The sequence below is a fragment of the Syngnathus typhle genome, linkage group LG9, assembly GCF_033458585.1.
Source record: "Syngnathus typhle isolate RoL2023-S1 ecotype Sweden linkage group LG9, RoL_Styp_1.0, whole genome shotgun sequence".
NCBI classification, from domain to species: domain Eukaryota; kingdom Metazoa; phylum Chordata; class Actinopteri; order Syngnathiformes; family Syngnathidae; genus Syngnathus; species Syngnathus typhle.
In genome coordinates this window covers 5,998,488-6,024,761 of record NC_083746.1, presented here as the reverse complement: position 1 = coordinate 6,024,761, position 26,274 = coordinate 5,998,488, and the positions used below count along the sequence as shown (strand labels likewise).

General features: G+C 43.1%; 3 protein-coding genes and 2 long non-coding RNA genes across 8 annotated transcripts in view; 2 read left to right on the top strand and 3 right to left on the bottom strand.

Annotated features, from left to right (window-relative positions):
• col4a2 (collagen, type IV, alpha 2) overlaps window positions 1–15,117 on the top strand; it is a 32,964-nt gene extending 17,847 nt beyond the window's left edge. The window contains exons 5-48 of one of the 2 annotated variants that reach the window (XM_061287777.1): window positions 3,824–3,958; window positions 4,052–4,096; window positions 4,163–4,279; window positions 4,358–4,426; window positions 4,520–4,555; window positions 4,672–4,725; window positions 4,815–4,850; window positions 4,942–4,980; window positions 5,343–5,414; window positions 5,501–5,545; window positions 5,627–5,674; window positions 5,763–5,798; window positions 5,875–5,919; window positions 6,224–6,284; window positions 6,369–6,482; window positions 6,882–7,031; window positions 7,109–7,180; window positions 7,269–7,420; window positions 7,483–7,555; window positions 7,723–7,829; window positions 7,911–8,094; window positions 8,464–8,508; window positions 8,777–8,851; window positions 8,930–9,028; window positions 9,118–9,339; window positions 9,480–9,641; window positions 9,710–9,880; window positions 9,972–10,115; window positions 10,206–10,331; window positions 10,413–10,594; window positions 10,734–10,797; window positions 10,881–10,955; window positions 11,055–11,162; window positions 11,259–11,366; window positions 11,457–11,528; window positions 11,646–11,771; window positions 11,862–11,978; window positions 12,113–12,274; window positions 12,387–12,485; window positions 12,568–12,714; window positions 12,944–13,060; window positions 13,368–13,559; window positions 13,641–13,927; window positions 14,065–15,117. In XM_061287777.1, coding sequence (XP_061143761.1) covers window positions 3,824–3,958; window positions 4,052–4,096; window positions 4,163–4,279; window positions 4,358–4,426; window positions 4,520–4,555; window positions 4,672–4,725; window positions 4,815–4,850; window positions 4,942–4,980; window positions 5,343–5,414; window positions 5,501–5,545; window positions 5,627–5,674; window positions 5,763–5,798; window positions 5,875–5,919; window positions 6,224–6,284; window positions 6,369–6,482; window positions 6,882–7,031; window positions 7,109–7,180; window positions 7,269–7,420; window positions 7,483–7,555; window positions 7,723–7,829; window positions 7,911–8,094; window positions 8,464–8,508; window positions 8,777–8,851; window positions 8,930–9,028; window positions 9,118–9,339; window positions 9,480–9,641; window positions 9,710–9,880; window positions 9,972–10,115; window positions 10,206–10,331; window positions 10,413–10,594; window positions 10,734–10,797; window positions 10,881–10,955; window positions 11,055–11,162; window positions 11,259–11,366; window positions 11,457–11,528; window positions 11,646–11,771; window positions 11,862–11,978; window positions 12,113–12,274; window positions 12,387–12,485; window positions 12,568–12,714; window positions 12,944–13,060; window positions 13,368–13,559; window positions 13,641–13,927; window positions 14,065–14,319 — 4,845 coding nt within the window. In that variant the 3' untranslated portion in view covers window positions 14,320–15,117. The remainder of the gene's footprint in view (window positions 1–3,823; window positions 3,959–4,051; window positions 4,097–4,162; window positions 4,280–4,357; window positions 4,427–4,519; window positions 4,556–4,671; window positions 4,726–4,814; window positions 4,851–4,941; window positions 4,981–5,342; window positions 5,415–5,500; window positions 5,546–5,626; window positions 5,675–5,762; window positions 5,799–5,874; window positions 5,920–6,223; window positions 6,285–6,368; window positions 6,483–6,881; window positions 7,032–7,108; window positions 7,181–7,268; window positions 7,421–7,482; window positions 7,556–7,722; window positions 7,830–7,910; window positions 8,095–8,463; window positions 8,509–8,776; window positions 8,852–8,929; window positions 9,029–9,117; window positions 9,340–9,479; window positions 9,642–9,709; window positions 9,881–9,971; window positions 10,116–10,205; window positions 10,332–10,412; window positions 10,595–10,733; window positions 10,798–10,880; window positions 10,956–11,054; window positions 11,163–11,258; window positions 11,367–11,456; window positions 11,529–11,645; window positions 11,772–11,861; window positions 11,979–12,112; window positions 12,275–12,386; window positions 12,486–12,567; window positions 12,715–12,943; window positions 13,061–13,367; window positions 13,560–13,640; window positions 13,928–14,064) is intronic. The other variant, XM_061287778.1, reaches the window with a different exon arrangement.
• Window positions 1,339–3,102, bottom strand: LOC133160167 (uncharacterized). The gene is made up of 3 exons (XR_009715818.1): window positions 2,747–3,102; window positions 2,297–2,313; window positions 1,339–2,143 (listed from the first exon to the last, which is right to left on the bottom strand). It is a non-coding gene; the product is annotated as an uncharacterized LOC133160167 (long non-coding RNA).
• Window positions 15,118–15,150: 33 nt separating the features above from the next.
• rab20 (RAB20, member RAS oncogene family) lies at window positions 15,151–19,180 on the bottom strand. The gene is made up of 2 exons (XM_061287781.1): window positions 18,783–19,180; window positions 15,151–16,165 (listed from the first exon to the last, which is right to left on the bottom strand). Exons 1-2 carry the CDS (start codon window positions 18,952–18,954, stop codon window positions 15,576–15,578), a joined length of 762 nt encoding a protein of 253 aa, XP_061143765.1. The 5' UTR covers window positions 18,955–19,180; the 3' UTR covers window positions 15,151–15,575.
• A 413-nt stretch (window positions 19,181–19,593) lies between these two features.
• naxd (NAD(P)HX dehydratase) lies at window positions 19,594–26,233 on the top strand. Of its 3 annotated transcripts, XM_061287054.1 has the most exons (11): window positions 20,137–20,960; window positions 21,684–22,124; window positions 23,344–23,494; window positions 23,577–23,622; window positions 23,698–23,786; window positions 24,146–24,254; window positions 25,001–25,051; window positions 25,129–25,233; window positions 25,310–25,430; window positions 25,503–25,626; window positions 25,782–26,233. In XM_061287054.1, exons 1-11 carry the CDS (start codon window positions 20,444–20,446, stop codon window positions 25,930–25,932), a joined length of 1,905 nt encoding a protein of 634 aa, XP_061143038.1. In that variant the 5' UTR covers window positions 20,137–20,443; the 3' UTR covers window positions 25,933–26,233. The 3 variants fall into 3 exon arrangements, with proteins under 3 accessions (XP_061143040.1, XP_061143039.1, XP_061143038.1); XM_061287056.1 differs by lacking the exons at window positions 20,137–20,960; window positions 21,684–22,124 and adding an exon at window positions 19,594–19,743; XM_061287055.1 differs by lacking the exons at window positions 20,137–20,960; window positions 21,684–22,124 and adding an exon at window positions 19,642–19,923.
• On the bottom strand, window positions 25,059–25,912 carry LOC133159741 (uncharacterized). Its single transcript, XR_009715742.1, has 2 exons — window positions 25,772–25,912; window positions 25,059–25,659 (listed from the first exon to the last, which is right to left on the bottom strand). It is a non-coding gene; the product is annotated as an uncharacterized LOC133159741 (long non-coding RNA).
• Window positions 26,234–26,274: the final 41 nt, after the last annotated feature.

Genomic DNA, 26,274 nt, shown 5'->3' with positions numbered 1-26,274 from the left:
TTTTTTTTGTTGGCGTTGATTTCTCCGACTGCCCCTAAACGCACCACCGCGCTCCGTGCGCACACGGCGGCTCTGTATGGGAGAGACGTTGAAGAGGAATAAAAACACCCTTGGAAACCAAAACTTGCCCCTCGTCGTGACTCGGAGCCGCAACAAATGTTTCGGATTTGTCTAGGGTACATTGTGGCAGACGGCAAACTAGCAGGTGATCGAGCGAGCGTCTGATACAAGAGCATTGCGGTCGTATGGAGCGTGTTTGAAATGAACAGCAGAGACGAAAGGAACAAGGCAAAGTGTTGTGAAATAAAATATTACCTGTAATACGCATTTTGTTATTTGCTGATTGAAACTGCTAATTAAACTGTGAATTGAAACTAATAGGTGGAGAACTGAACTCTCGCTCTTTATATAGCTGACGTGTCTTGCGCAACCGTTCTGCGCATCTGTAATGGCGGCCTCCGTATGACGTCCGGTCCGCGATGGAGATTAAAAAACAAACAATATTTGACAATAACACACCATCGAGGATTGCACCATCGCATCAAACGATGTGTCGTCAATTATGAATTTTACTAAGTGTGTTGGGCAGGATGGCTGAATGCGATGCGCGATTGACAACAAACAAGAAGAAAGGTGAGTTTTATTTCGGGGGAGATTTGTCATGTCTCGTCCCCAGTTTTGCTATGTGCCTAGGTTGCCATAGTTTCTGTTCGTGTCACCCCGCTCTTCCTGTGTCACCTCAATCGATGTAACGTGTTTTGTATTTAAGTCCTGTCTGCCCCTCGCTCACCGTTGGATCATTGCATGTGTTACTGTCATTCTGTTCCTGTCTTTGGTAATGTCACCCTGTCTTTTTGTTCCACGACTTTGTCGGTCAGTCCTGTTGTTGGTTTTGTTGTACCATGACTTTATTTTAAAAAAAAAAAAAAAAAATTTTTTTTTTTTTCTTTGTACCCATGTATAATACGCACCCCAGATTTTAGGACAATAAATTAGTAAAATATTGCGCACTATACACGGAAAAAAACGGTAACAATAATAAACTTTGTTAGTGTGTCAGGTTACAATCGGGAATAATAAGTACGTGTTTGACCACATGTCCTTTGTGCAGATCTTTTATATTTTCACATTCGGGTCAGAGGTTTCATTTTTTTCCGCATCTAGTTGCACTCTTGTGTGTCACATTCAAATGAATGACCTAATCCCCCCCCCAAAAAAAAAACCTTGCCACGCATCATTCCAGCTGAAGGAATGTCCGTCTTTGAAGGCAAAATATCTGACGTCTTATCAGTTGGTTTCTGACTTTTTAATGGTATTTTTAGTATCAGCATCCCGTCATTGCACACTTCAGTAACACTGTGACCGGTCAGATTGTGTGTCTGTGTTTTGCGATGTATACGTGTGTGTGTGTGGCATTTTATGCTTTCCAAATGAGGTGAGAAGTGATAGGGCAAAAAGCAGACGCTAGTTGCCAGACCAGAATGGGAAACTTGGGTTTTATTGCTCTGTTAAGATTGTGGCGTTTTTTTCCTCCTTTGTTGCTTAATGAGATTCATTATTTATGTTCTAATTAGGTAAGTTTATTGAGTTCAAGTTGCAAGGGCAACCTGAGCAATTATGTATGAATGACACCAAAAATGGGTTAATGGTAATAAAAAAAAAAAGCAACAGTCATACATCACAATTTTGCAAATTCATTAGACAGGCTTTACGATTGTTTTCTGAGCGAAATGGGAAGTAAAAATCACTCTTGAGGTCTTCACTGGTTTTGATCATTTGATTCAGTTTCCAATTTGTACGACATTCTAAACATTCCAAGTTTTGGGATTGTTCTCGACTGCCATGAACTCATTTCGGTTCAAAATGCTCCAGAGAACAGCCGGATGTCTTCTATTTGTTATCCGCTTGCCTTGTCAAGAGATTGTCCTCTTGGCGTCCGAACGAGAGGAAGTGCTTTGACCGCGTTTGAGAAGTAGAATTTGAGGAGAGGAAGGCAGGAAATGCTGGGCGGAAGCGGCGCGAGTAGATAACAATAGCGAGCCGAGGATGAAGAATGAAGGAAGCGAGGTGACGGCAGAGCGATGCAGAAGAATGTCAAGTGTTCCAAAGTGAAGGCGATGCAACATGCAATTGTCACCTCCACCTGAAATTCAAAATTCAGAATTTGGTCGAAAGCAACATATTATGATTCTAAATGTAGATAGTAGATGCTGTGTACATGCAAACTCTACACAGGAAGGTCATCAAGTTTGTTAAGAACATCAGCATAATAGGGAAAAAAAACAATTTAACTCACCAGACGTCTCTTTCATGCTGTAAATGAGAGTAAATATATTAGTTTGAATAAGTGAAAACTTTCCATTCAATGAGTTATCTCGCTAAATCTTATCCGGATCAAGGTTTTGATTTAATCTATGAATACATGCGTCATGCATTATCCTCTAAAGGGGGCTTTTCCACAAAAACAATGGGAAGCACATCTGTTTCTTCACACATTGACCATAATCATAACTGTCTGATTCTAATCTGGCTTGTAGTTTGTACACTTCTGATATACACAAGGTTAAGCGCATCTACACTAACATTTGACCTACTTATCAAAAGATGAAACCATAAATTGCCTCCACATTCCAAATAAATGCATGTTAAATTAATTGAAGACTTTAAGTTGTCCCTAATGTGGATCGGCGCTAAAGATAATGGATGGATGAATTTTATGGCTGTAAACGCATAAACAGATTTGTACTTTAAATTTGAGGACCGCGTCTCTCTGCATGATCTGGAATTTGTGTTGTTATGGCGCCCTCTTGTGGTGGTTTGTGGTGCTAGTCTTGTATGAACAGCTGCAGGGTCCGGATTGATGCGAGACAAAACACACACATCCGAAATGCCTGTCATAGACATAACTGTTTTTTGACACACACGAACAAACATACATACACAAACACACACACAGACATCGAAATTTAAAATAATTAAAAACAGTTTAAAATAGCAATCCGTGTTTGCACAAAATATTCAGGCTTTTACTAAAAAACAAAATAACCCCAAAAAAGATTAATAGAACATCTGAACTTTAGTTGTTTTTAATCAAGTGCTATATTATCTTATGATGACCAAAAAAAAAAGTATACAGTACATTTTTGTTTTCAAATGTAGGGTGGAAAAAGTAGAGTCATTCACTGATGACAATAATAAAATGTGCCAAACTAGGGCAATGAGTATTTGTACTTGTTTGATTGCCACCACAAGCAACAAAGGAATTGAAGAAGGTGACATTCAATGACGGAGCCCCCAAACTATTTGTCCGTGGGTGTTTCTGTTGGTTCTCACAAGAACACGTCCTGGCCCCCTGACCTCAGCGGTCGTCGCTGGCTGACCTTTTGGACTTTCAGAGCAAACAAACAACGCCGTTTCCCATGATATCACCCACCACAAGTTCTGCAATCATTTGCAAAGTCATACTTTCTCCCTCGGCCACCGCTTCAACTTCAACCAATGTCTCAGACCCCCACCGCTGCCCCCAGCAGAGGCACCAGAAAAGCATGTCCACAAGAATGTTGTTCTTTTTTTTATCTTTGTATTTACCTTTCTATAATTCCAGTGGTTATTTTTGTTCAACATGCAACTCTTCTTGGAGTGGGGAGGCTGCTGGTGTAGTAGCAAGGCTTGACCACTAGATGGGTGTAAAGAGTTTCAAATGACAGAAAGACTTAGCTGTCTTTAAACTCTAAACAATCACTGAAAGATTTGATAAAGTAACTCCAGTCTGCTCTACCGCTCTATATCGAACTGATCCAAGCTTGCTATGGATTTCCCTCAGGGTCAACACGGGCCTGTTGGTCCCCAAGGCATCACCGGGCCACCGGGGAGACCAGGAGATCCAGGCATCCAAGGGCCAAAGGGGCACAAAGGTGATACTGGACGGAATGGCAACATTGGACCCAAAGGAAATATGGTAAATCTATCTATGTAATTGTTTTTGGGGGGGGGGGGGGGGGTGGCGGGGGGTCCGTACATGTTTATTTCATGCTAAATTATTTCTCCGCAGGGAATGACAGGCGTACCTGGCTTCTCTGGAAACGATGGAATTCCGGTAAGTAGTTTTTTGTGTACATATTTTAAAGCAGGTTCATATTGAAATGGTCATTCCTTTCTTTAGGGTCATCCAGGACAAGCGGGGCCCAGAGGAAAGCCCGGAGCAGACGGCTGTAATGGAACAACAGGGGAATCCGGCATCCCGGGTCAAATGGGACGTCAAGGAGCACCTGGTTTTTCTGTAAGTGGACCTCCATTAAGGTTTTGGTAGTCACTTGCAAGTTGTACTCCCAGTGCTTGATTTTATGTTTCCTGTCAGGGACAAGTGGGCAGGAAAGGGGAGAAGGGCGACACCTTGGATGTCACCGTGTACATGAGGAGATTCAGGGTAAAGAATAAACTATACGAAATATTTGATGTTGACATGCCGAGCCCGTTTTTGCACATTTATTTATTTAATATTTTGATCATCTCTCCACAGGGAGACGCAGGCACACCGGGAACCAATGGACAATTTGTAAGACATGTTGGACAATGGGCAAATGCTGTGGGCTGGCATTTGCCCAGATCTGCTCTATGTTGTAGAGAAACCAGTTGTAGACATGTCTAGTGATTCTTTGTGACATTTGGCAGGGCCTTCCTGGTAACCGAGGATGGCCGGGAAACGCAGGGATCCCAGGACCAAAGGTTAAAATAATAATAATAATAAACATAATATTATTTTAAGACTTCTTACATGTAAGTGGTCAAATGTTTCTGTTTGTGTCCTCTTCTAGGGTCAACCCGGGCCACCAGGTCCTCGTGGACCAAAGGTATTCAAGACTCATTTAAGTGGTCAAATTTGCATGTGGATGGCTATAGTCACACTTTGATGCTTTTACTGTCCTTGTGTTTTCCCCACAGGCCGTGACAAATGTAATCAAGGGGATGAAGGGCGACCAGGTTAGTGACCGCTCGGGACGACGACATAATTGTCGGGATATGTCACGTGTCCTGTAATATCCTCAACTAGTGCCCTCCGCTCAAATAGAGGTCTCAGGGTTTTATTCTTTTCTCTACTGAGGAAAACATAACTAGTGGAGTTCTAACTTTGACTTCCAACCTCACACAAGCTCAAGTTTGAATTTATTAAGTATAGCGTAGCAGTCTTCGGAGTAAATGTGAGGGCTAAGATACAATTTGTGGAAATACAAAATGGGGCTCCCCTAAAATAAACACCTTACAAACCTTTGGTACGTGTCCCAGACACTTTTTCTTCAGATTTAGCATTCTCATGTTTTTATGTCATCTTTCTTTAACCCCAGGGAGAGATTGGACCCCCGGGACTGCCAGGAAACTCCACTCATCCCCACAGTCAACCACCTTTCGGACCCTTGGTGCGTACATTTGCTCCATTGTCACTCATCTGCATGAAAAAAAAGTATCTTAATTGTAAGGTGTTAAAATATCTGCATTGTTTTAGGGCCATCCTGGTCCGAAAGGTTTCAAAGGACAAGCAGGAGATCTGGTAAGCGCTCGCTGATTCTTCTCGCGCCTTACTATGATCATTTGATCACATAATGGCATCATTGTTGTTGCTTAACTACAGGCTGACAACAGAGGAGAAACTGGAATTACGGGGTTCCCTGGATCAAGAGTGAGCACATTTCTGCATATTCCAGTCTAACTGCTTTGAGGCCCGAGTTTCATTTTATCTTTTTAATTTGCATTGGATGGATTTCTAGGGACTACCTGGTGCTCCCGGCAAGCCTGGATCAAGGGTACGCTTGTATGACCCATGCTGCTCCTCTTGAAGAGGGGATCGATTACAGAGTTGTTAACGAGGCTTTCTTTTAGGGGGACGCGGGGGATACAGGACAAGTCGGCAGACCTGGTCCAAAGGTGAATATTTTCATTTTGAATTGTGAAATTATTTAAAATGTTTGCTTTTTGAGATGTTTGTGTGTAAAAAAAAAAATAAAAGAAAAAGATTCATGCATGACTGAATTACCACTCGTGATGCTATGACCTATTGCATATATAATATTACTATATGTTGTATATAATGATACTGCGCAATTCTCCCCACATTTAACAGATATTTTAATGATCATTTTGTGTTTAATATTATGGTTATATTCTAAGACACAATAAATCAGACCAAATCTGTAGAGAATACATGAGTAGTACTAATTTTGTATTTTAGGGAGTGATAGGTGAAGCTGGGGAATTGATTTCATCTGGATTTTGGCCTTGGTCTTCATCAGGTATGTGAATTAAAAAAAAATATTTTTTTTCTTTTTATGCTCAGACGCTAATAATGATAGCTGTTTGTTTTTTAATGTTATAAGCTGGTGCCCTTGGTCCACCGGGTGAGCAAGGTCCCCAAGGTGAGAGGGGACCAATAGGAGACCAAGGAATTCCTGGACCACCAGGACGCACCGCTTCATTTTCGCAGCAGCAAGGTTTGTGATACCAATAAGAAACAAGGATCACAATATTGCTTAATAAATGAGTAACAAATGTTGTTTTAAATATGTCCTGTTCCCTCAAATAGTGCTAAAAATAAACTAAAAACAAAAGCTGTTAGTGTCCAGTTGAAAGAATAAATGCCACGCCTTGGATAAAAATCTAATTTGCTCAAACAAGCAAAAAACTGACTGATAAATGATAATCATGATCCTGCGGTAGAAATGAAGTTTACTGTAATATGCACGCAATGTTGTAAGTCCCAAACAATCATTTGTGGTCCACTGACAGGAAGAGACCAAGGTACTTTCCTCAGTTGCATAAATAAAACACAATATGAGGAAATACACAACCCTGGGATCAAAAGTGTTTGAACATTTTCTTTGTTTGGTCAGTGTTTGATTACGCCGGTCCATTTGGAAGAAAGGGGGAGCCAGGAGAGAAAGGCCAACAGGGGGAAAAAGGAAGTCCTGCTGTCAGTGCAGGACCACCGGGCGACCCTGGTCGCCCAGGTTCCAGAGGTCCTCAGGGGCCCAAAGGATCTTGTGAGTCATGATCAGCACCGCCACCATGTGATGATGCAGGAATTAAAGACCAAATGTACCGACGTTTCTGTATCAAGGGGGCGATTTCTTCAAGGGGTCTCCTGGTGGTAGAGGAAGGCCTGGAAATGCCGGTTTTAAGGGAGTCAAAGGTACTGTTTTTCCAGGATACAAAATAAATGTTGTTTTAGAAATTGTTATCTGAAGTTATAGTGAATTTGTTGTTTTTTGTATTTTTAGGGGATCACGGGCAATGTGAATGCGCCGTTAACACCTCCCCACCAGGGCCAATCGGGCCAGTTGGTGAAGTCGGAGACCCCGGGATGACTGGAGAGTTTGGACGGGAGGGTGACCCCGGAGACCTGGGACCCTCAGGAGTGGATGGATTATCCGTAAGAGAAATCAGACATTCAAGATTTTGCCCACTACCCATGATGACGACGACTTATTGCAGGGAACTCCGGGAGTTATTGGTGAGCCAGGTCCGAGAGGCAGAAAGGGAGACACGGCTGTAGCGACCCAGAAAGGTGTGCTATACTTATTAGATTGTCGCTAATAGTTTTAGCCAAGTGCTAATGTTGTCTCAATTGCTTTAAGACACGATTAAGCAGCAACCAGTTCCAAATAATCAACGGTTTTCCTGTATAGTGTCCATATTTTTTTTTTTTGTGTGGATGCAATATAATGTCCACAGGCTATCGTGGAGATCCTGGAATTCCGGGGCAGGATGGTGAACTGGGAAAGCAAGGATTTCCGGGTCGAGTTGGTCTGCCTGGGTTTCATGGCAGTCGAGGTCTTCCGGTGAGTCCAGTATTCATTCATTCCTAAAATAATGGATCATCTCCTTCGGATGGTGATAGTAGGTGTCGTTCATGTGAACAGGGAGACGATTCCAAAGGACAGAGAGGAGAAAAAGGTTTCTCAGGTGTACCAGGTCGAGCTGGTGCACCTGGACTGAGAGGAGAGCCAGGTGCAGAGCTTGAGGGTATCAAAGGCCAGCCTGGTTTACCTGGTGATGCTGGTCTTGATGGTTATCCTGGAGTTGCAGGAACACCTGGTATCCCAGGTAAGAGGAAGCTGATTGATTCAATGACCCATCAGCTCCACAGGTTCATTTGATGCTTCATCTAATTTTCTTTTTACTAAGTCTTAACACTTTTTTAATCCTCATATAAGATCTTCTCGTTGTTTTTGGGCAAATAATTTGCCAAAAAGAGTATCCATGGCTTGGGAATTAAAAGCAATGCCGCATGATGATTATATTTTACGATTGTACTGTTACTTTTGCTGCTGTGCCTCCAGTTGACGCCTTTGGTGCAGGGCCTGCAGCCGTCAAACCAGCTCGGGCTGAGCTTGTTTGCAAAATAATGCTTATGCTTTTGAATAACTCTTGTACCGAATGCCTCTCTCGTTCTGTTTCTCTTGCGATTGAAAGGCGGCTGTAGTCCAGCAGGAGATGGAGAACAATGGGATGTAACAGGTAGCGGGCATAATGATGCTTTCATGTCTCCATGTGCTTTGCCTTGTGTGCATGATTTTTTGCCAGAATTGAATTGCTTTCAGTTTGATGATGAACGTACAAAGGTATAATTTGCTAATGTAAAGATAATGGTTTTGCATCTATAAACACAATACACGCTGGGCACCAGACAAAGTCACCGTATTTTTTGTTGTACAGCGAGTTCGGTACATAACCATGATATGATCATTAATTAATGTGTTTTTTGGGCGTCGTCATTTCTTTTTAGGTCCTTGTGGAACTTTCCCAGGACCTCCTGGACTACCTGGTTCTCCTGGACCCAGAGGATTACCTGGTCTCACAGGTAAAGACCAGAAGCACCAGTGCGGTCTTGCTTTTTGGCAGCTAGTTAGCTTGACTTACTATTATCTTCAACTACTAGGTCTTCCGGGTGACAAAGGTCTGCCAGGTCTTTCTGGAGTAAAGGGACATAAAGGAGAAAGCGGAAACTACGGCCCAGGTGGTCAACCTGGACCACCAGGTAAACTATAACTGCTCTGGAATCCATGAAACCTCATGTTCATGACCATAGCATATTGCTGTATTAACTCGATTGATGCCTTCTGCTAGGTTTTTCCGGTCCCCGCGGTGATTTGGGCGTGCCGGGGAGAAAAGGGTCAGTCGGCTCTCCAGGCGTGCCTGGACTGTCCGGACGGATCGGATCACCTGGAGATAAAGGTGTCCACGGAGAAGTATTGGGCGCAAGTCAGGGACCTCCTGGTGACCCAGGACCATATGGGCTTCAAGGGAACAAGGGTGTGGCTGGAGATCAGGGAGAATTAGGCTATCCGGGTAAGGCATATTTTAAAATATATCATTACATCACACAGTGACACAAAGGGGAAAAAGCCAGGAAATGCTTGGTGGTGCAGTTTTTGGTTGACCTTACAGGTTTGGTTTTATGTGAAGTTTTATTCTTTCTATCATTCCAGGAATGGGGGGCATGCCTGGTATGATTGGTTCCAAAGGTGACATTGGCCCTCCAGGCCTGCGGGGTCTGGAAGGAAGTCCTGGACCACCAGGCAGTTATGGCTACCCTGGTGATCCTGGCAACGCTGGTCCACCAGGGCCACCGGGGGCTGTCGGAATACCAGGTGACCCCCAACCCATGAGAGCAATTCTTTGTTCATATTAAATGTACCTCACTTATACTGTTATGTAGGTTTAACTGGTGAAAGGGGAACAGAAGGAGACCCGGGAGCTCCAGGGCCATTTGGAATAAAAGGTTTCCCAGGGGAACCAGGTAACTATGGGGTTCTCGGGGAGAACGGCTTGCCCGGTAACGCAGGACTGCCTGGGCCAGATGGAAAACCAGGACCTCCAGGAATGAAAGGTCGGTTCGACTGATGTTTATTTGTGTAATATTCTAACCCAAATGTCCAGTATTTGAGTATTTTGGTGACACTATGCCTCTCAATTTCAAGGATTCAAAGGGTCTCCTGGCATGTCAGGTTTTGGCGGGGTCTCTGGTAATACAGGCGTAAAAGGATTCGGTGGGACAAAAGGAGAGGCTGGATTGCCAGGACAAATAGGTCCAAAAGGAATGACGGGCAATATTGGACAAAAAGGTGCTGGATCCGTCTTTTCTAAAATGTGATATCAGCCATTATTAGAGAGGCTTTTTACTTAATCTCATCCTCTGATTCTTTAATTGCCAGGTGATCGTGGGTTAATGGGCCCACCTGGTGAGAAGCCAGAGATCCCTCCCCAGATGATAGTCGACATGAAAGGACCCAAGGGAGATCGTGGAAATCTAGGAAACCAAGGCTTCGTCGGGCCAAGAGGTTAAGCAGACAATGACAACTCATTGCCAAATAATGTTGCATTTTCATCATTTTACTTCCTCACATAACCAATTTCCGAAGGTTCAAAGGGCCTTCCTGGTGTTCCGGGCCGTGAGGGAGGACATGGGTTTCCTGGAGAACCCAGTCGTGAAAAGGGTTTCCAAGGTGATCCAGGTGCACAGGGGCTACCAGGGTTGAAAGGAATGCCAGGGTATTCCGGGAGTCAAGGAATTTCTGGCTTTGATGGGATGAGTGGTAAAAAGGTGACAATATAAATATGTTGTCAAATGTCTGAAATCTCTTGTCTGTCATTTATCACATTTCTATTTATCACATGGTCTATTCTACTATCACATATTACTCATCCCTTGTCCATTTATAATGTCTTGTTCTTGTCTTTAGGGGGTCAAAGGAAGCCCTGGTGCTTATGGTGCCACAGGGGAGAAGGGCAAGAAGGGAATCAAAGGTACAAACTTCAAATTGACTTACAACTAAACAATACTTGTTGACAATAGTTCATTATCATTTAATATTTTTATATGACCCAAGGTGAGAGTGGCTCTCGCATAGACATTCCAGGAGCAACTGGACTGAGAGGAGAGGTTGGTTCTTCAGGAAACCCAGGTACCATAAAGTATAATTCATACCATATCTGCTTTAGTGCTTAATAGTGTTTCTCGGGATTGCTGTACTGTTATCAAATTATTGTTATCATCCAAATAGGTGCGAAAGGATTAGCTGGGCTGGCCGGAGATAGAGGACTTCCTGGTTTTGATGGTATCGAAGGGAAAAGGGGACAGACAGGCGATGCGGGTGATGTCGGATATACCGGTAAGAGGTTTATCTTATTCTTTTCGCTCTCATTCTGTTTAATACTGAATTAGATTCAAACAGCATTCCATTAAATTGTTTCTAATAAAAATGTAGGTTCGGATGGACAGAAAGGAACTCCTGGCAACAAAGGCCAGAAGGGTTTTGCTGGGCTGCCTGGAAAAGAGGGGCAGCCAGGTTTCCCAGGCTTTCCAGGAACAAAAGGTGAAAGGATCAGATCGATTCAGCGTTGCTATTTTTTGGCTGATGATTTTATCTGTTACATTCATTTTTTCATTTTACAAATGTGTGCAGGCTTCCCTGGTGTCATTGGTCTGTACGGATTAGATGGATTAAAAGGACAAAAGGGTGTCTCTGGAATTGCAGGTAATTTTGCAGCAGCATTCTTAATAGCGATTAGCCAATGCTCCTAAAACTATTCAAACTGATGTTGCAGTTTCCAAAGTTGAGGAAAACCATTGCTTCTGGTTGTGATTTTGCCAGGTTTGGATACTACTGGACCATCTGGCAACCCAGGACCCAAAGGAGAGAAGGGTGAGGCTGGCAACCCAAACAACCAGGCAGGTGTGCCAGGCGTTGCGGGTTCAAAAGGCTTGCAAGGAGATGCTGGTAAGTTTTTCTGCCACTTACTAAGCTCTCAGTTGACCAATGTGTACATTAGTGAACCACTGGGCTGAAGACTGCGTTTGGTGTGTTTAGGTGACAAAGGTCAGCCTGGATTATCAGGATTCCGTGGGCCAAGTGGACCAGATGGAAAACAAGACAGAATAGGACCCCTGGGGGATAAGGGCTTTCCTGGACCCCGAGGATTCCAGGGTGAGACTGTACTGGGTCAACAACCAAAACCATCATAGTTACCAGGGCTGTTGAGTTGACAATTAATTCAAATGCTCTGATGGAGCTCGTGACCCAGATACAATATTTATGAACCCTACAATTATGTTTCCCAGGTTTCCCTGGAGCCAGAGGGTTTCCAGGTATTGATGCCTCCTCTGGAGAAAAAGGTATATCTGGAGTTCTTGGGCATCCTGGAGTCCCTGGTAGAAAAGGGCTCATTGGAGAACACGGTTCAAGTGGATATAGGGGACCACATGGAATTTTTGGGAAGAAAGGTACAGTACGCTAAAATGACCGAATCACAAATCCACATCCACTCCACTCCTCCGGATATATTGTGGTCGTCTACATCTCATTACATTTCTAGTTTCCTGTATTTTCTTATAGGTGACAAAGGAGAACAGGGCTCAATGGGGACTCCTGGTCAGATTGGGTTCAAGGGAGAGAGAGGACCATATGGCCCTAAAGGAGATACTGGACCGCCAGGTAAATGATTAACTTACTACTTAAGACTTGTTATTGGTTGGAGTCTAGTTTGTCCTTGCGCTTAAATATGTTTGGCCCGCAGGTTTGCGTGGGTTGCCAGGAAACCAAGGTCCAATTGGAGAACTCAGCAGAGTGCCAGGAGAGAGGGGTCGTCCGGGACCACAGGGTATTCAAGGACCGAGAGGCATTCAAGGCGAACCAGGACCACGGGGACCCCCTGGGGATGCTGGTCAGTTTTTTTTTTTTTTTTTTTTCATGAATGGGAAGATGGAATAAATAATGTATCAGTAATTTAAATGTTTTTAGGGTTTTCATTTTTGAACACTGATATTTGCTGTGATTTTAAATAAGACATTATATAAACATTTAAATAAATTGAATTAAGTCTAAAAACATTTCTCCAACAGTGGTCAAGTAAAAAGATGAAATTGACAGGCTCTGTTATTTATTTTTTTCAGGGTTTTTTGGACCCATTGGGCAGAAAGGCATGCCAGGAATAAGTGGAACACCAGGCACGCCTGGATTCCGTGGAGAGCCAGGCCAAGTGGGCCATGCTGGTTTGCAAGGATTGGAGGGTACGTCTGATCAGGGCAGATGAGGATTAGTGTTCATTTAATAGTCCTGGATTAAAGGATTAAAAAGTAGGCGCAAGTTTAGGCAGGAAACTGGTTTGTTACTAAATTGGATTTTTATCAATCTTGTTTTGTGAAGGTGTGTTGAATTGATAAACCCAGAAACTACAACGGATAGCTGAGGACAAAAAAGTTTATCTTTGCACTTTTGATTTATTCTCCAACTAGTATAACAGATGGGGGTAGTTATTGAGATTTTAAGTAGCTGTTTGTACCAGTTTATTGACATTTGCATTGTGTTTGGTCAAAGGTAACCGGGGTAAACAAGGTGTCTCCGGTTTACCTGGCATGCCCGGCCGCAGTGTCAGTGTGGGTTACCTGCTGGTGAAGCACAGTCAGTCTGAGCAGACTCCCATGTGCCCCGTGGGGATGTCCAAAATATGGGATGGATACAGTCTTTTGTACCTGGAAGGCCAAGAAAAGGCTCACAACCAGGATCTTGGTGAGTCCGGCAGAATTGAAGTGACATTATGCTTGATGAACATGATCCCACTATGGGTTACCTTGGTGTTGTTCTTGTCAGGTTTGGCTGGCTCCTGCCTTCCCCGCTTCAGCACCATGCCCTTCCTCTACTGCAACCCTGGAGACATCTGCTACTACGCCAGCAGGAACGACAAGTCCTACTGGCTGTCCACCACCGCCCCACTGCCCATGATGCCTGTGGAGGAGGGCGAGATCAAACCCTACATCAGCCGCTGCTCGGTTTGCGAGGCCCCGTCGATCGCCATCGCCGTGCACAGCCAGGACATCAACATTCCGCAGTGTCCCGCTGGATGGCGCAGCCTCTGGATTGGCTACTCCTTCCTCATGGTGAGTAGTGCAGTTTAATAAAATTTCATTACAGGAGTATGCAGTGAGCTAAGTCACTTCTTTTGGAATATGCAAAATACAAACATATACTCACTTTTGTCTACAGCCAAATAAATGACATATCAATTACCTCTTAGCACACGGCAGCTGGAAACGAGGGCGGGGGTCAGTCGCTGTCATCGCCCGGATCTTGCCTGGAAGACTTCCGGACGTCACCGTTCATCGAGTGCAACGGCGCCAAGGGCACGTGTCACTACTTCGCCAACAAGCACAGCTTCTGGCTCACCTCCATAGATCAGTCGTTCCACACCGAGCCGGCATCAGAGACGCTCAAAGCGGGCCAGCTCCTGTCGCGCATCAGCCGCTGCCAGGTCTGCATGAAGAACTTGTGAGAGGAGACATCTTGGGTGTTGTCATTTGGCCGCCATCGATCAGTGTAAAGCACAACAGCCCCCGCCTGAGTCACAAAGCTCATATACGCAATGACTGTTTGGTGCCTTGAGAAACAAGTATGTTGATTCTAAATGTGTAATGGTGCTTACTGTTTTAACTTATTACCTCAGGCAATCACACAGAGACTGTTCGTTGCTCCTATTGCACTGCATCCAGCTTTATCCTTAAGCCACTAACTCTGCTTGCCCACCAGGCCTTCATTATCGTTACGCTCTGTATTACGTCCGATGAGTCGTCACATGAACTGTCAGCCAAAATGTTAACTGCAAACTGTCATATACGAAATGCACTGATTCTAATTTTGAGGTTATTATCTCGATGAAGTCGACTGCAGCAAAATGTATTTTCAGGGTCACTCTCGACTCAGAATCTGCTAATGATTAATTCAACTGCCAGAACGTAAACAGCCTGGACTTGGATCCAAGGTCCTTGGGTAACCTTTTTCTTATCAGGGGACTTGGCAGTTTTCAAGTGTTTCAAGGGCAGGTGTGGGTAACAGCAACCACAGGCCACTTGATTTGTATAAATGGGGGATTCAAAACATCTTTCCTCTACTAAAGTGGACCCCGCAATAGATTTGAAAAAACAATGTTTTGTAAATGGTAGACCAGCTTAAGTATGGTCCGTTTTCCCCTTGTTTGCAAACACACCAGATCACTATCAGTCAAACAATACTTATTCATTGAAATACATTATTATTGCAGTATAATGTAAAAGATTAAATGTTGTTTCTAAGAGTCCATTGTGTGATTTCGTTAACTAACCACAGCTAAATAAAAATCTTTATTCTCATTACACTTAAAATTTCAACATAGCTGTGTGTCATTAACGTAAGGACATTTACAAAACAGACTAGATTGGTGTTAATGAAGAAAAGAGAAGATTTAAGTCTGAAAACTGAAAACATTTAAATGAGAAGTGTTATTTAAGACAGTGTACTATGCTAGCTACATGGTAATACTTAGTGCAATTAGGTTAGTGTAATTCATGAAAATTACATTTCTGGATTCTAAAGTGTGTTTATTCTCTGCAGACGGCTACTTTTAGTCATTGGGGTGACTTGTCATATAGATGCTGCTTCACAGTATGAAGAAATCATTGACATGATCAAGGCTAGTGGTTTCTTTGTCAATTCACATATTAAGCGGTCCCATCACGTTTTAAAACTCTTCTCGCGGGGCTTCCTGGTTGGGTCCTAGCAGCAGGTCGATCGTCCTCGCTTTCCGCCGCCCTTCCTGCACATGTCCAAGTCCACGGTGTCAGACCTGTGGTACTCCTTCCTCTTCCTCAGCATGGAGGGGAGCACCAGTTCAAAGAGTGCCTCGAACATAGCATCCACATTGTAGCCAGTCTTGGCGCTGGTCTCGAAGATCATCTTCTCCGCGGGCAGGCTGGTCCTCTCGTCCAAGCCCTTGTAGTGAAGAATCCGCCCGTAGAACGCCAACGCGTCCTCGCGGGTGACCTGCTTGGGGAGTGTGACGCTGGGGATGGACACGGGCGAGGCGGGCGGCGTGGGGCAAGCGGACAGCACGTTTGATCTGTCCTCCTCGGATTCTGTTGGATTCGAATCGATCATCTCCTGATACAGCTGGGCTTTACTGTCCGTCAGGTCGGCCTTGTTGCCCACGACGGCGTAAATGCAGTTGTGGTTGGCGGTGTCCGTCAGGGACAGGAAGCGCTCCTCAAGCTCGGCCAGACTCTGCCAGTTGGTGACGTCGTAAGTCAGGATGACAACGTCCGCACCACGACAGTACATGGAGCCCAAACCATGGAACTGCTCCCGACCTGGGGAGGAATAATTTCAGTTTGGACGTGCAGACACTTCTAAGTCCGATTATGACCGACCCGCTTTTGAACTAGAGCTGGATCAAAGTGCATTTTCTTATTAATGTCAAACGTAAAGGTACAGTGCACACCTATTTCCTTGACCTCATGTAACCTGGAATGCTTTAGGTGTCTTGAGGAAAAAAAAAACTTGAAGACAGTTTGGGTCACAATTCACCTGTTTTGAAACAAAAACCAATCCCCGTTATTGGACAATACCTCATTCAGCAATAAAGTTATAAGAAGTGTTTGGTCACTAACAAGCGCTTACTTCTTGTGCAAGTGTATAAAATTTGAATAATCTGCACTTCTGTGAATCCCTAATTTCCCTTACAGGATAAATAAATTAGAACTAGTCCTGCCATTTATTTTATAAAATTCCAGCCATTTACTCTCTATTTATTTTTCAACATTTGACTTTTAAATTGACAATGGGAAAATTAATATTGATTAAGATTTTGATCTCACTGAGCAGTGATCCTTTGATCAGCTGTTTATATGCAACATTACTGCCCGGAAAAGTTGTGTCCTACAAGAATTTCTTCACACTTCAATTGAGCAACTCAAAAATATTTAATGTAATGTCATTTCACAACAATGTAATGTGAGGAATCACCTTCTCTGGGGTTATTAGGGATACGTCCAATAAAATCGCAATGATGTCCCAGAATAGATCTGAGAAGGATGTGGGAATATTTTTCATAAAATATTATTTTAGGGACTGATGAGATGTTCTTGTGCTTCTGGAAATAGCAACACGATGCATAAAGTCTTCCTGTCATGACACCATCATGTGACTATTAAGAGGAACAGGGCAAGATCCTTAAAAACACTCCTGTGAAACAAACTCGGCCAATCCAAATGAAAAAGGCAGACGGAAAAAGATGAAGAGAGCAGCGGGCAGTTTGTTTGCTTTGAAAACTTCTTTCCCAGAATGGCGCTGATCTTGCAAATCATAAGCAAAGTCACCCACTAAACCCGACGATTAAGTCTTGGGAGAGGTCAAGGAAACGTAGACAGGATGTGACTCGCCAACCGTTCCTTATCTTACCTTACTGAAGTATTTCAGTAAGTCATGTTTACATAGCGGGCCGCGTAATGACTGATGTCACAGCTAGCACGTTCGGTAAACATCACAATCTTTCAGATTAGCCCCCGACAGAAGTTTGAATAATCAATTGCTAGCATGAGGGATAATGGACAATGTCTGTGACTGTTGAGGCAGGATTCGTCACAGAGCTTTAGAAATGAATTCAAACTCGGTAGAGAAGACATTATTTAACAGTGTTCATTCAACCCCAAACTATAACGCTATAATTCATAAGGCCATCTTCCGAATAAATCATTCCATCAGAAATTGCTGAGAATGAGCAGCACAGAGGGAGAGGAAGTGATCACAATGTGGACACCTACTCATGACATTACTGGAACACTTCCTGCGAGCTGGCCTTGAATTTTCCCCCGGATGAACTCCGATATTTCGCAATTGTTTGCATCAGTCACCATCGTTTAAATCCGCAATAATCACACAATGTTTTTAGCATTTTTCTACATAGGTCTACATAAACAGTAGCCCGGTGGCTGTGTAAGACCAACAAGTTATCTTGACACTAGCATGAGCGAGACAGGACATTTTCTAAAAATGAATACCGTATTTTCCGGACTATAAGGCGCACCGGACTATAAGGCGCACCTTCAATGAATGGCCCATTTTAAAACTTAGTCCTTATATAAGGCGCACCGGACTATAAGACGCACCATTAATGCATCATGTCAGATTTTTAATCCAAATCAAATCATTCTCCATTTTATCTTTTTTATTCCAACTTCAGACGCAACAAATTACTTTATAATCACAAAATAATGATCCATAGTCTTTTTGATTCATGATTCATAGTCTTCAGTGGGCCACTTATGATTGATTGCATGACACAATGCTTTGGGCCAGTTTAAATTCAGGAATTTGGTCCATATATAAGGCGCACTGTAGGCTTTTGGGAGGATTTTTGGTTTTTATGTGCGCCTCATAGTCCGGAAAATACGGTATGATATTCTGTGATATTTAATATTGCATATTTTGAGTTTGATCCACTTAAACCGATCAGTTATCACCATTTCTCAAAACAATGCACATGTCTTGTCATCAAAATCCCTTTCTGTCTTGTTTATGTTGTCTTATAAGTTTGCGGTGTCACAAAAGCAAAATATATATATATGTTAGCATCAAAGTCTGCTATGTTTGACATGTTTCCTTTCATAACAAGCTTTTTTTCCCCCCATTCTTCCTCTGAAATCAGTGTTTTGTACTTATATTGTCGCAGAATATAATACTCTACAGGTCTTGGGAAATTAGCCAGGTTGGGAAAATTTAACTCATTTACAAAGACGCCAGCTGCCTCCACCATCTAAAAGCACAAAGCAGACACTTTGTCCAACAGTCCCCATCGGCTCCAGACTTGAGGTCACATACCAGTGATTGCCTCAACTCCGGGAATTACGCATCAATGGGCTAACACAGTGAATAAACCCACAGGAATTAGAACACACACCAAAAAAAACTTTGGAGAGCAGGAATTACCAGCGGTGTCCCATATGGAGACGTTGTAGGGCCCCCACTGTTTGAGAAAGAACGCTCCTCCGACGGTGCTGATGGTGTCTCTAAATTTCCTCTCCGTGTACCTGTGCAGGAGAGACGTCTTGCCAACGTTCATGTCCCCCAGAAGCACCACCTTCACGTCTGGCTTCCTCATCTTCGAAGACTCGCCACCGCTTTGTCCGGTCGGAGTTACGATGCGTTATGTTATATAAGGATAAGAGGCGCTCTAGATCGTAAAAGTAAAACGCGCAGGGTAGACAAACGCCATTTTTTGACGTGCATAAATTGGAGGTGGTGAGTGTTATGGATGGCTCATCCTGCAATCTGCGCTCGGATTTATGAGCGGTCGGGGGTGAGGTAAAACAGGAAGTGAAAGTGGGAAACTTTGTCTTCAATCACGCGTCGCAGGTTCAACAATGGCACCGCCCCTCCAAGGCGCTCGTCACGCTTCATAACCATTAGTTATTGTTTTCAATTCGACGTCATGAAATGCCGTTTTGTACATAACAAAAGGCAATTTATTTAATATAAATACACAGTTAAAAAAAGATATATATAACAACAATAATATTAACAACAATAATAACAAAAGCTCAATTAAATATGAAAATGCAATTTAATAAAAATGGTGCAAATAAAGCACAACTAATAAATACAGTACTTTTGATATAAATCTTGTCTTGCCCAATATTTACTGAGCCATGGAACATATACGCGTACTTGACATTAAAAACACAACAAAACAAAAAATTGACGAAAATATATACTCGTTTACTATCAAGTGTGTAGCCATGACAGTTTTTAGTGGATTTAGGAATTTCCGAGCAGTCATTAAAGGGATCGTGAACTATTTCTTCCTGTCGTATTGCTGTAGCTCAGTAAAGCCTCATGACCAGACGTATTTGTGCACAGTTGACAGCGTTGACACGCACTTGGAGTTTAGGTAAGAAGTGTGTGCACGACTTTGGGTCTTCCTGTCGGTGACAAGCTTCGTGTTGGCGGATAGCATGTTAGTAAACAATGAATGGCAACGACATGCCGCAGCCCGTCCAGACGATCGCCTTCTTGTTTGTCACCGTAACAGTGTCGATTCTCGCAACATTGTTCTGTTTGAACGTGGAAGGTAAAGTGAGACCTCGTGTTTAATGTATTCTCATCTCCGTGTTGTGGCGTTCTTTCTGTTATATCCATTGTTTTATCAAAGTATTGACAGCTTACGCCCATGTTGTTATGTATTTGCAAATGTGAACTGGTGGTCTTTAGGACCCCACAGACACCAGTCAAACCGGAGGGTGGACGCAGACCGTCTCCCTCAAAGGACCGATCAGAGGTCAGTTTGTTAAATTCGCCAAAATGAGGCTAACGACGGCGATTGGTTTGGAAAGCTGGTCCTTGTTCAGTTTTGGTGAAACTTCCCAGCTTTGGCATCTTTGCAACCGACGTAAAGGGGTAAACATGGCAAGGTTTAGCTAGAAGACCAAGATTCGACGTGCAAAGCGTTTTCAATTGAACAACACGCACGCTTTCACAATTTTAAGACACTTGCACGGTCGGAAAGCGAGCCCGTCAGAGGTTTTTGGAGACGACTCATAGGTAGAGAACCAGGCCAGCCACATCCATCCCCAACTACTCGAGGCTCGACTATGCTGCTCAACAACACGACGCGAGGTTTCCTGTGGTCGGACGCGGAGACAAGGACGTTGTTGAACATCTGGGGTGAGCAGGACGTCCAGGAGGCGCTGGACGGTAACTTCCGCAACAGCTTCGTCTACCGCGACGTGTCCCGGCGCCTGGCGGCGATGGGCTTCGAGCGCACGCCGGAGCAGTGCAGGGTGCGAATTAAGAGCCTCAAAAGACAATACTTGCTCGCCAAGGAAGGCAATCTGCGCAACAACAGGCAATATCACAAAATCGCCAAGTTCTACGACACCATGGAGAGGATCTTGAGCAATCGACCCGCCGTTGACCCCCATGAGTTCATAGATGGTGGGCCGGGAGGGGAGGAGGCCGTGGATGGCTTGGATGAGGATGCGGAGGATGCTCAGGACGTCTACTCCGAAAGTACTGGAGACTGCCCCTTCCCCGCCGAGACTGAAGTCAAGCTGGAGTATCCCAGTATTCCCATTCCCATCCCGGTTAAAGTCACAGTGGGCAGTAACAGTAAGTGCACATCCATTCATTGTTACGCGTCAAAATTAATGCTTATTGTGACGGGATACAAGACAGATGAACACAGTTGATCCGGTTCAATACAATCCGTTACAATTTGTTCCGGCTTTGAAATAAAAATCATTGACAGAAATTATCTGGACAGACTCAGGACTCGCATTAAAACAGCCAGCCAAATTCACCCAAGTTATTTTATTTATTACAAATAATGTATCTAAACCTTTCTGCCAGCTACAGCTGTCCGTGAACAAGATCAGAGAAAATTTATGGATAGATTGAGGTGACCTCTCAAGTTTGGCTAACAACACATTAACCCACATTTTTTTCACGGGCCGCATTGTAGTCATAGCTTCATTCTGACTGTCAACCCAAATCAATGTATGAGCACCTCATATTATATACAGTAAAAGCTGCAAAACAAACTGACAAATAACTCAAATCAGACGAGTACAAACTGTTCAAATATTTTTTTTAAAGATATTATTAAAAGTGAAGACAATTTGCAATTCTAGTAATGACACACAAATTTGATGCACAATTTGTCTTTGCGGGCCACGTAAAATGTGGCGGGCCGTATCTGGGGCCTTGGGTTTGACACTTGTCATTCATCCTAGTGGTAACAGCATTGTTAGTGGATGACCACTTTGATTAGCTACTCTGCAACCAAATGTCAGGGACTGCTACATGCATATTAATGTCTCTTGTCCCCTTCAGGTATATCCGAAAGACCTCCCAACAGCAGCCAATTGGCAGCCAACTGCTCCGTCTCCACACCCAAGCAGCAGCGACGGCGGCGGCGCGCTAACTTCCCTATGGAGAGGCTAATGGAACAGTTCCTAAAGCAGAGCTCGCAGGCTGAAGACAACTTCTATCGCATGGAGGAGCGCCGCTTGCACGCCGAGGATAACCGGCGAGAAGCGGAGCACGCCAGGGAGCTGCACATGCTCCAAATGCTCGGTCAGATGTTCTCCAACATCTCCTCCGCCAGGCCGGGCTCGGGAGCGGCGCACTCTCCTCACTTGAAAACCGGCGTGCCCACCCATGCCTCGGTGTTCTCCCAACCATTGCCGTCGCGCACGCACCGCCATCCCTCACCCCCAACGGACAGTTTGGCCAAGCAGGCTCAGCTGTTGAAGCCAGACTCTCAGCCATTAGGTATTAGTGGGGCTGTCACCTGTCCAGTCAGAAGGTTGTGGAGGAGCTCACTCGATGCTTTTGGAATTGTTTCTGAATGATTCAATTTAAAGAGACTTTGTGGACACCCTATACCCTAATCTGTTTTTAATGTTTAATAAGAATAGTCTGATTCATTGATTGGATAGAAATGATTGTGCATGCAGGTGAGGCAAAATGGAGTGCATAGGTCCTTTCCGACGGTAGCGAGTCGACAAACACATATTTATTATACATTGCAGTTGCTTGTTATAATTCCTTTAAGCCGCCGACGCAGACGTGAATAGTCAAGTGTGACATCAGATAATATGCACACTGGACACAGCGTAAAAAGTGCAAAGTAAATCGCATTGCCCCCACTGCAAGGACAAAGGACAACAACGTTTCATTTCCATGACAATGCAGTAAAATAAATTTGCATGTAAATCAGAACACTGGTTTATCATTAACCTACACTGATAAAATAATAGACAGAATTATCAATCAAATGTCAGATCCATTATAAGTTTACGCTATTCTTTTCAATGCAACTCTAAAAATGAGTGAATCAAATTCAGAGATTTCCACCATGCCCAATAGAAATATATCTTACATATCTGGAACAGGCGCCAGCATGCCCACGACTCAAATTGGGTTAAGTGGTTCAGATTAGTCATGGACATAGTAAATTAATGTTAATTCTCCCTAGTTTGTCAAAAATAAGATTAAATTGCCTTACTGATGGCATTCACAGGTGGCAATCTACTTTGGGAGGTGTTAAGAAATAACCGCAGTTGGTTGACAGAAAACTCATCATATCACTTTCATGAAGAAAGCATTCAACAAATATCAATCCAGATTGGGTATGTGTGGAAAAATCAGATATTATTTTAGTATTGCAGAAAATAATGGAAAGTTGTTTTACACCTTTCAAATCATGTTCAAGCAGTGCAATCCATGTTGCCTCGGTTCCTTCAAGACATGATTATTCAGCAATCGGTTCCACAAAATCAACAATTCTTAACAATCAATTAATCGACTAATCATTCAAATACGCTCCTTTTAGCTATCAAGATTTGACAATGAAACTTTTCAATCGTTTTAAAAAGTTGGGAACCAATAAGCTGTTCTTTCTTTTTATCACTGCTGGTGTATTTTTTTTTTATACAGATTTCCTATATTTCAAACCAAACAGCATTTAAGCCCTGTTTTATTACTGCAGTGTTTGAGCGCCGCTACAGCCTGGCCCCGACCTCTGACGGGGGCATGGAGGAGCACGTCCTGTCTCTAGTGAAGAAGATAGTCCCTCCGTTGTCCAGCCAGAAGCACAAAGGACAAGATGGCCGAATCGGTATCATCGGCGGATGCCAAGAGTATGTCGCGCGCCAGCTTCAGATTGCATCGTATCGATCATATTTGAATTGGGCCTCTAATGCTACTTTGTTTACTTTCAAGATACACTGGAGCACCCTACTTTGCTGCCATCTCTGCACTTAAAGTGGTGAGAACAAAATGCCTCACTGTCTATTTTTGCACAAAATGCAATGTTGGTGCAATGTCTTTGTCTGGTCCCCAGGGTGCTGACTTGTCTCACGTGTTCTGCACCAAAGACGCTGCAGCTGTAATCAAATCCTACAGCCCTGAGCTCATAGTTCATCCTGTCCTGTGAGTAGACCATTTGTGTAAAATGAGCATGCAAGCAGATGGTAGAAAATCTGATTTGTCTTGGAGAAAAAAAAAAAAAATCCATAGGATATTGTAAATTGATTTTTTTTTTTTTTAATAGTTTGGGATTTTTTTTATTAGTTACTTTCCATTTTGTTTTGACTTTTTTACTCAGTTATTTTAGTTCAATTTGAGGTTGCGTGATTGTATTTTTTGAAATATATGGAGTATTTGTTGAGTGCAAGATAAAAAAAAAAAGAGCCTTTCAGTATTGTATAATAAAGTATGAAGTAAAGTACAATTCTTAAATGATTATTCCTTCTTTCCTCCTTCTGTGTTTGTGTTTGCACCTTGAAAAGGGACAGCCCAAACGCGGTGGAGGAGATCGAAAAATGGCTCCCGAGACTGCACAGCCTTGTGGTGGGACCTGGTCTGGGCAGAGAGGACTTTTTATTAAAAACGGCCAAGGCATGTATTGTATAGTCGCATGCATTTAACGCAAACACTGAACTAAGAGCTCCTTGAGGATGTTAACATTAACATTTTTACTTGCTGGGGATTCTGTTACATAGGTTGAATATACTCACCAGTAATGCAATTATGATATTTTTTCCTCTCTCAAGTGACACAATATGAATATGCATCATGGCATGGCATCATAGGCAAAAAAAAATGCATGGAATTGGATATCATCAGATCAGACTCAGCCCTCTTCTATTGTGGATAAAAAAAAATTATATGCATCACATATCTGCTAACGTGACTGCAGCAAAAAAGGATTTGACTTGGAAAAACAGTTTTTTATAAAAATTGCTGGAAATCTTAAATACAGACCATTCTAAAAATGTAAATATGCTACACTAGAGGTGTGCTCATCATTTTATAAATGAAGTGGTTACCAATTGTGACCTTTTCAATAATGGGAAGTTCATCCTCATTTAAATTAATAGGGAAGCCATTGGTGAGCTGGTAAATTAATTTTATTAACCTTTTAACTTATTGACAAAAGGAAGAGGAGTTTTGTTGTGCTCCGTTTGATTATAATGCTTCACAAAGTTTACATTTCGTACCATGCTACTGTGTCAAATTTTAAACCTGCTTATATATTAACGAGATGCGTTTAAATTATGTTTTGCATAAGAGGACCACTATTTAGTGCACCAAGTGTATCATCAACAGTATGTTTCCTCAAATAATGTAGTTCTTCCTTGTAGGAGGTGATAGAGAAATCCAAAGCAAGAGATATTCCAATCATCATCGATGCAGTGAGTATTTGTCTAGGTCAACTTTATCTTGCGTTTACAAAAGTCATAGTGACTTTTTCTTTGTTTGCCTTCTCCAGGACGGTTTATGGCTGGTCACAAAGCAGCCGTCTGTTATCCATGGCTACCAGAAGGGCATCATCACGCCCAACTTCATGGAGTTCACGCGACTGTACGATACGCTGGTGGGTTTCTTGCCAAGTGACAAATTCAAGTCAGCGCCACAAGTGTTTTGATCCCATCTGCGTGTTGTCATCTCAGCAACACAAGGCCGTGGACAGCGTTGATCACCGTAGTAGCGTCCTGCGGCTAAGCGAAACCATGGGCAACATTACCGTTCTACTTAAAGGAGAAAAGGATCTCATTGCGGATGGTAGCACAGGTGTGTGTTGAGCCTACCGTTGGATGAGTGTTTGTCAGTGATGTGTCATTTTGTTTTGTTTTTTTATTCCAGTGGTTACGTGCAGTACAGAAGGCAGTGGGAGGCGATGCGGAGGACAAGGTGATCTTCTGTCCGGAGCTGCTGGTGTATTGGCACATTGGGCCCACACTGCCTCTCAGGCAGGACTGATCACTGGGTGGGTGCTCCATAAACCCGATAGGACATGTTGCTGGTATTACGCATTAAATATGGATGAGACTCGAGTTCAATTTGATATGGTGGCGATCATATGCTCAGCTACAACATTCGACTATTCAGTGAAAGAAAAATCTATTTGTTACCTTACTGCAGTGTGAACCCGTCGGTGGTAGCAGCGATGGGAGCCTCTTCACTCACCAGACAGTGCAACAGACAAGCCTTCCAGCGGCACGGAAGGTCCACCACCACCTCGGACATGATCCATGAGATTGGCCCAGTCTTCAAAAAATTATTTGAAAGATGAAAACCGACACTGTATTAAAAAAAAAAGAAAGATAAAAGCCATTTGGTTGATTTTCATTCTGTGCTCCCAACTACGTACTTGCATTTTAACGAATGAAATGGGTGAGGGTTAGTGAAAAATAAAAGTTCCTGAAGGCTAAAGATTTGTGCACTATACCTCTGTGTATGTAAACATAAGCTACCTTTCAACACTTTGTTTTCAATGTCTTCCCAGGACACCGATGTGGTGGATAAATACATGACATTTGTTGTAATTTATGTTTTTTTTTTAATGACAAAAATAAAAATACGACTTTATGCGAGTCAGTTAACGTGACAATTGCAATGTAAAAAAAGTAAGAAA

What these genes read in the sequence shown, in the direction of transcription:
- naxd (XM_061287054.1), top strand. Translation starts at nt 20,444, where the DNA reads ATGCTGCTCAACAACACGACGCGAGGTTTCCTGTGGTCGGACGCGGAG. An exon ending in AGTCACAGTGGGCAGTAACA is followed by an intron (nt 20,961 to 21,683) that starts GTAAGTGCACAT and finishes TGTCCCCTTCAG; the next exon opens with GTATATCCGAAAGACCTCCC. An exon ending in GCCAGACTCTCAGCCATTAG is followed by an intron (nt 22,125 to 23,343) that starts GTATTAGTGGGG and finishes TTATTACTGCAG; the next exon opens with TGTTTGAGCGCCGCTACAGC.
- rab20 (XM_061287781.1), bottom strand. Translation starts at nt 18,954, where the DNA reads ATGAGGAAGCCAGACGTGAAGGTGGTGCTTCTGGGGGACATGAACGTT. An exon ending in CTCCATATGGGACACCGCTG is followed by an intron (nt 16,166 to 18,782) that starts GTAATTCCTGCT and finishes ATTCCTCCCCAG; the next exon opens with GTCGGGAGCAGTTCCATGGT.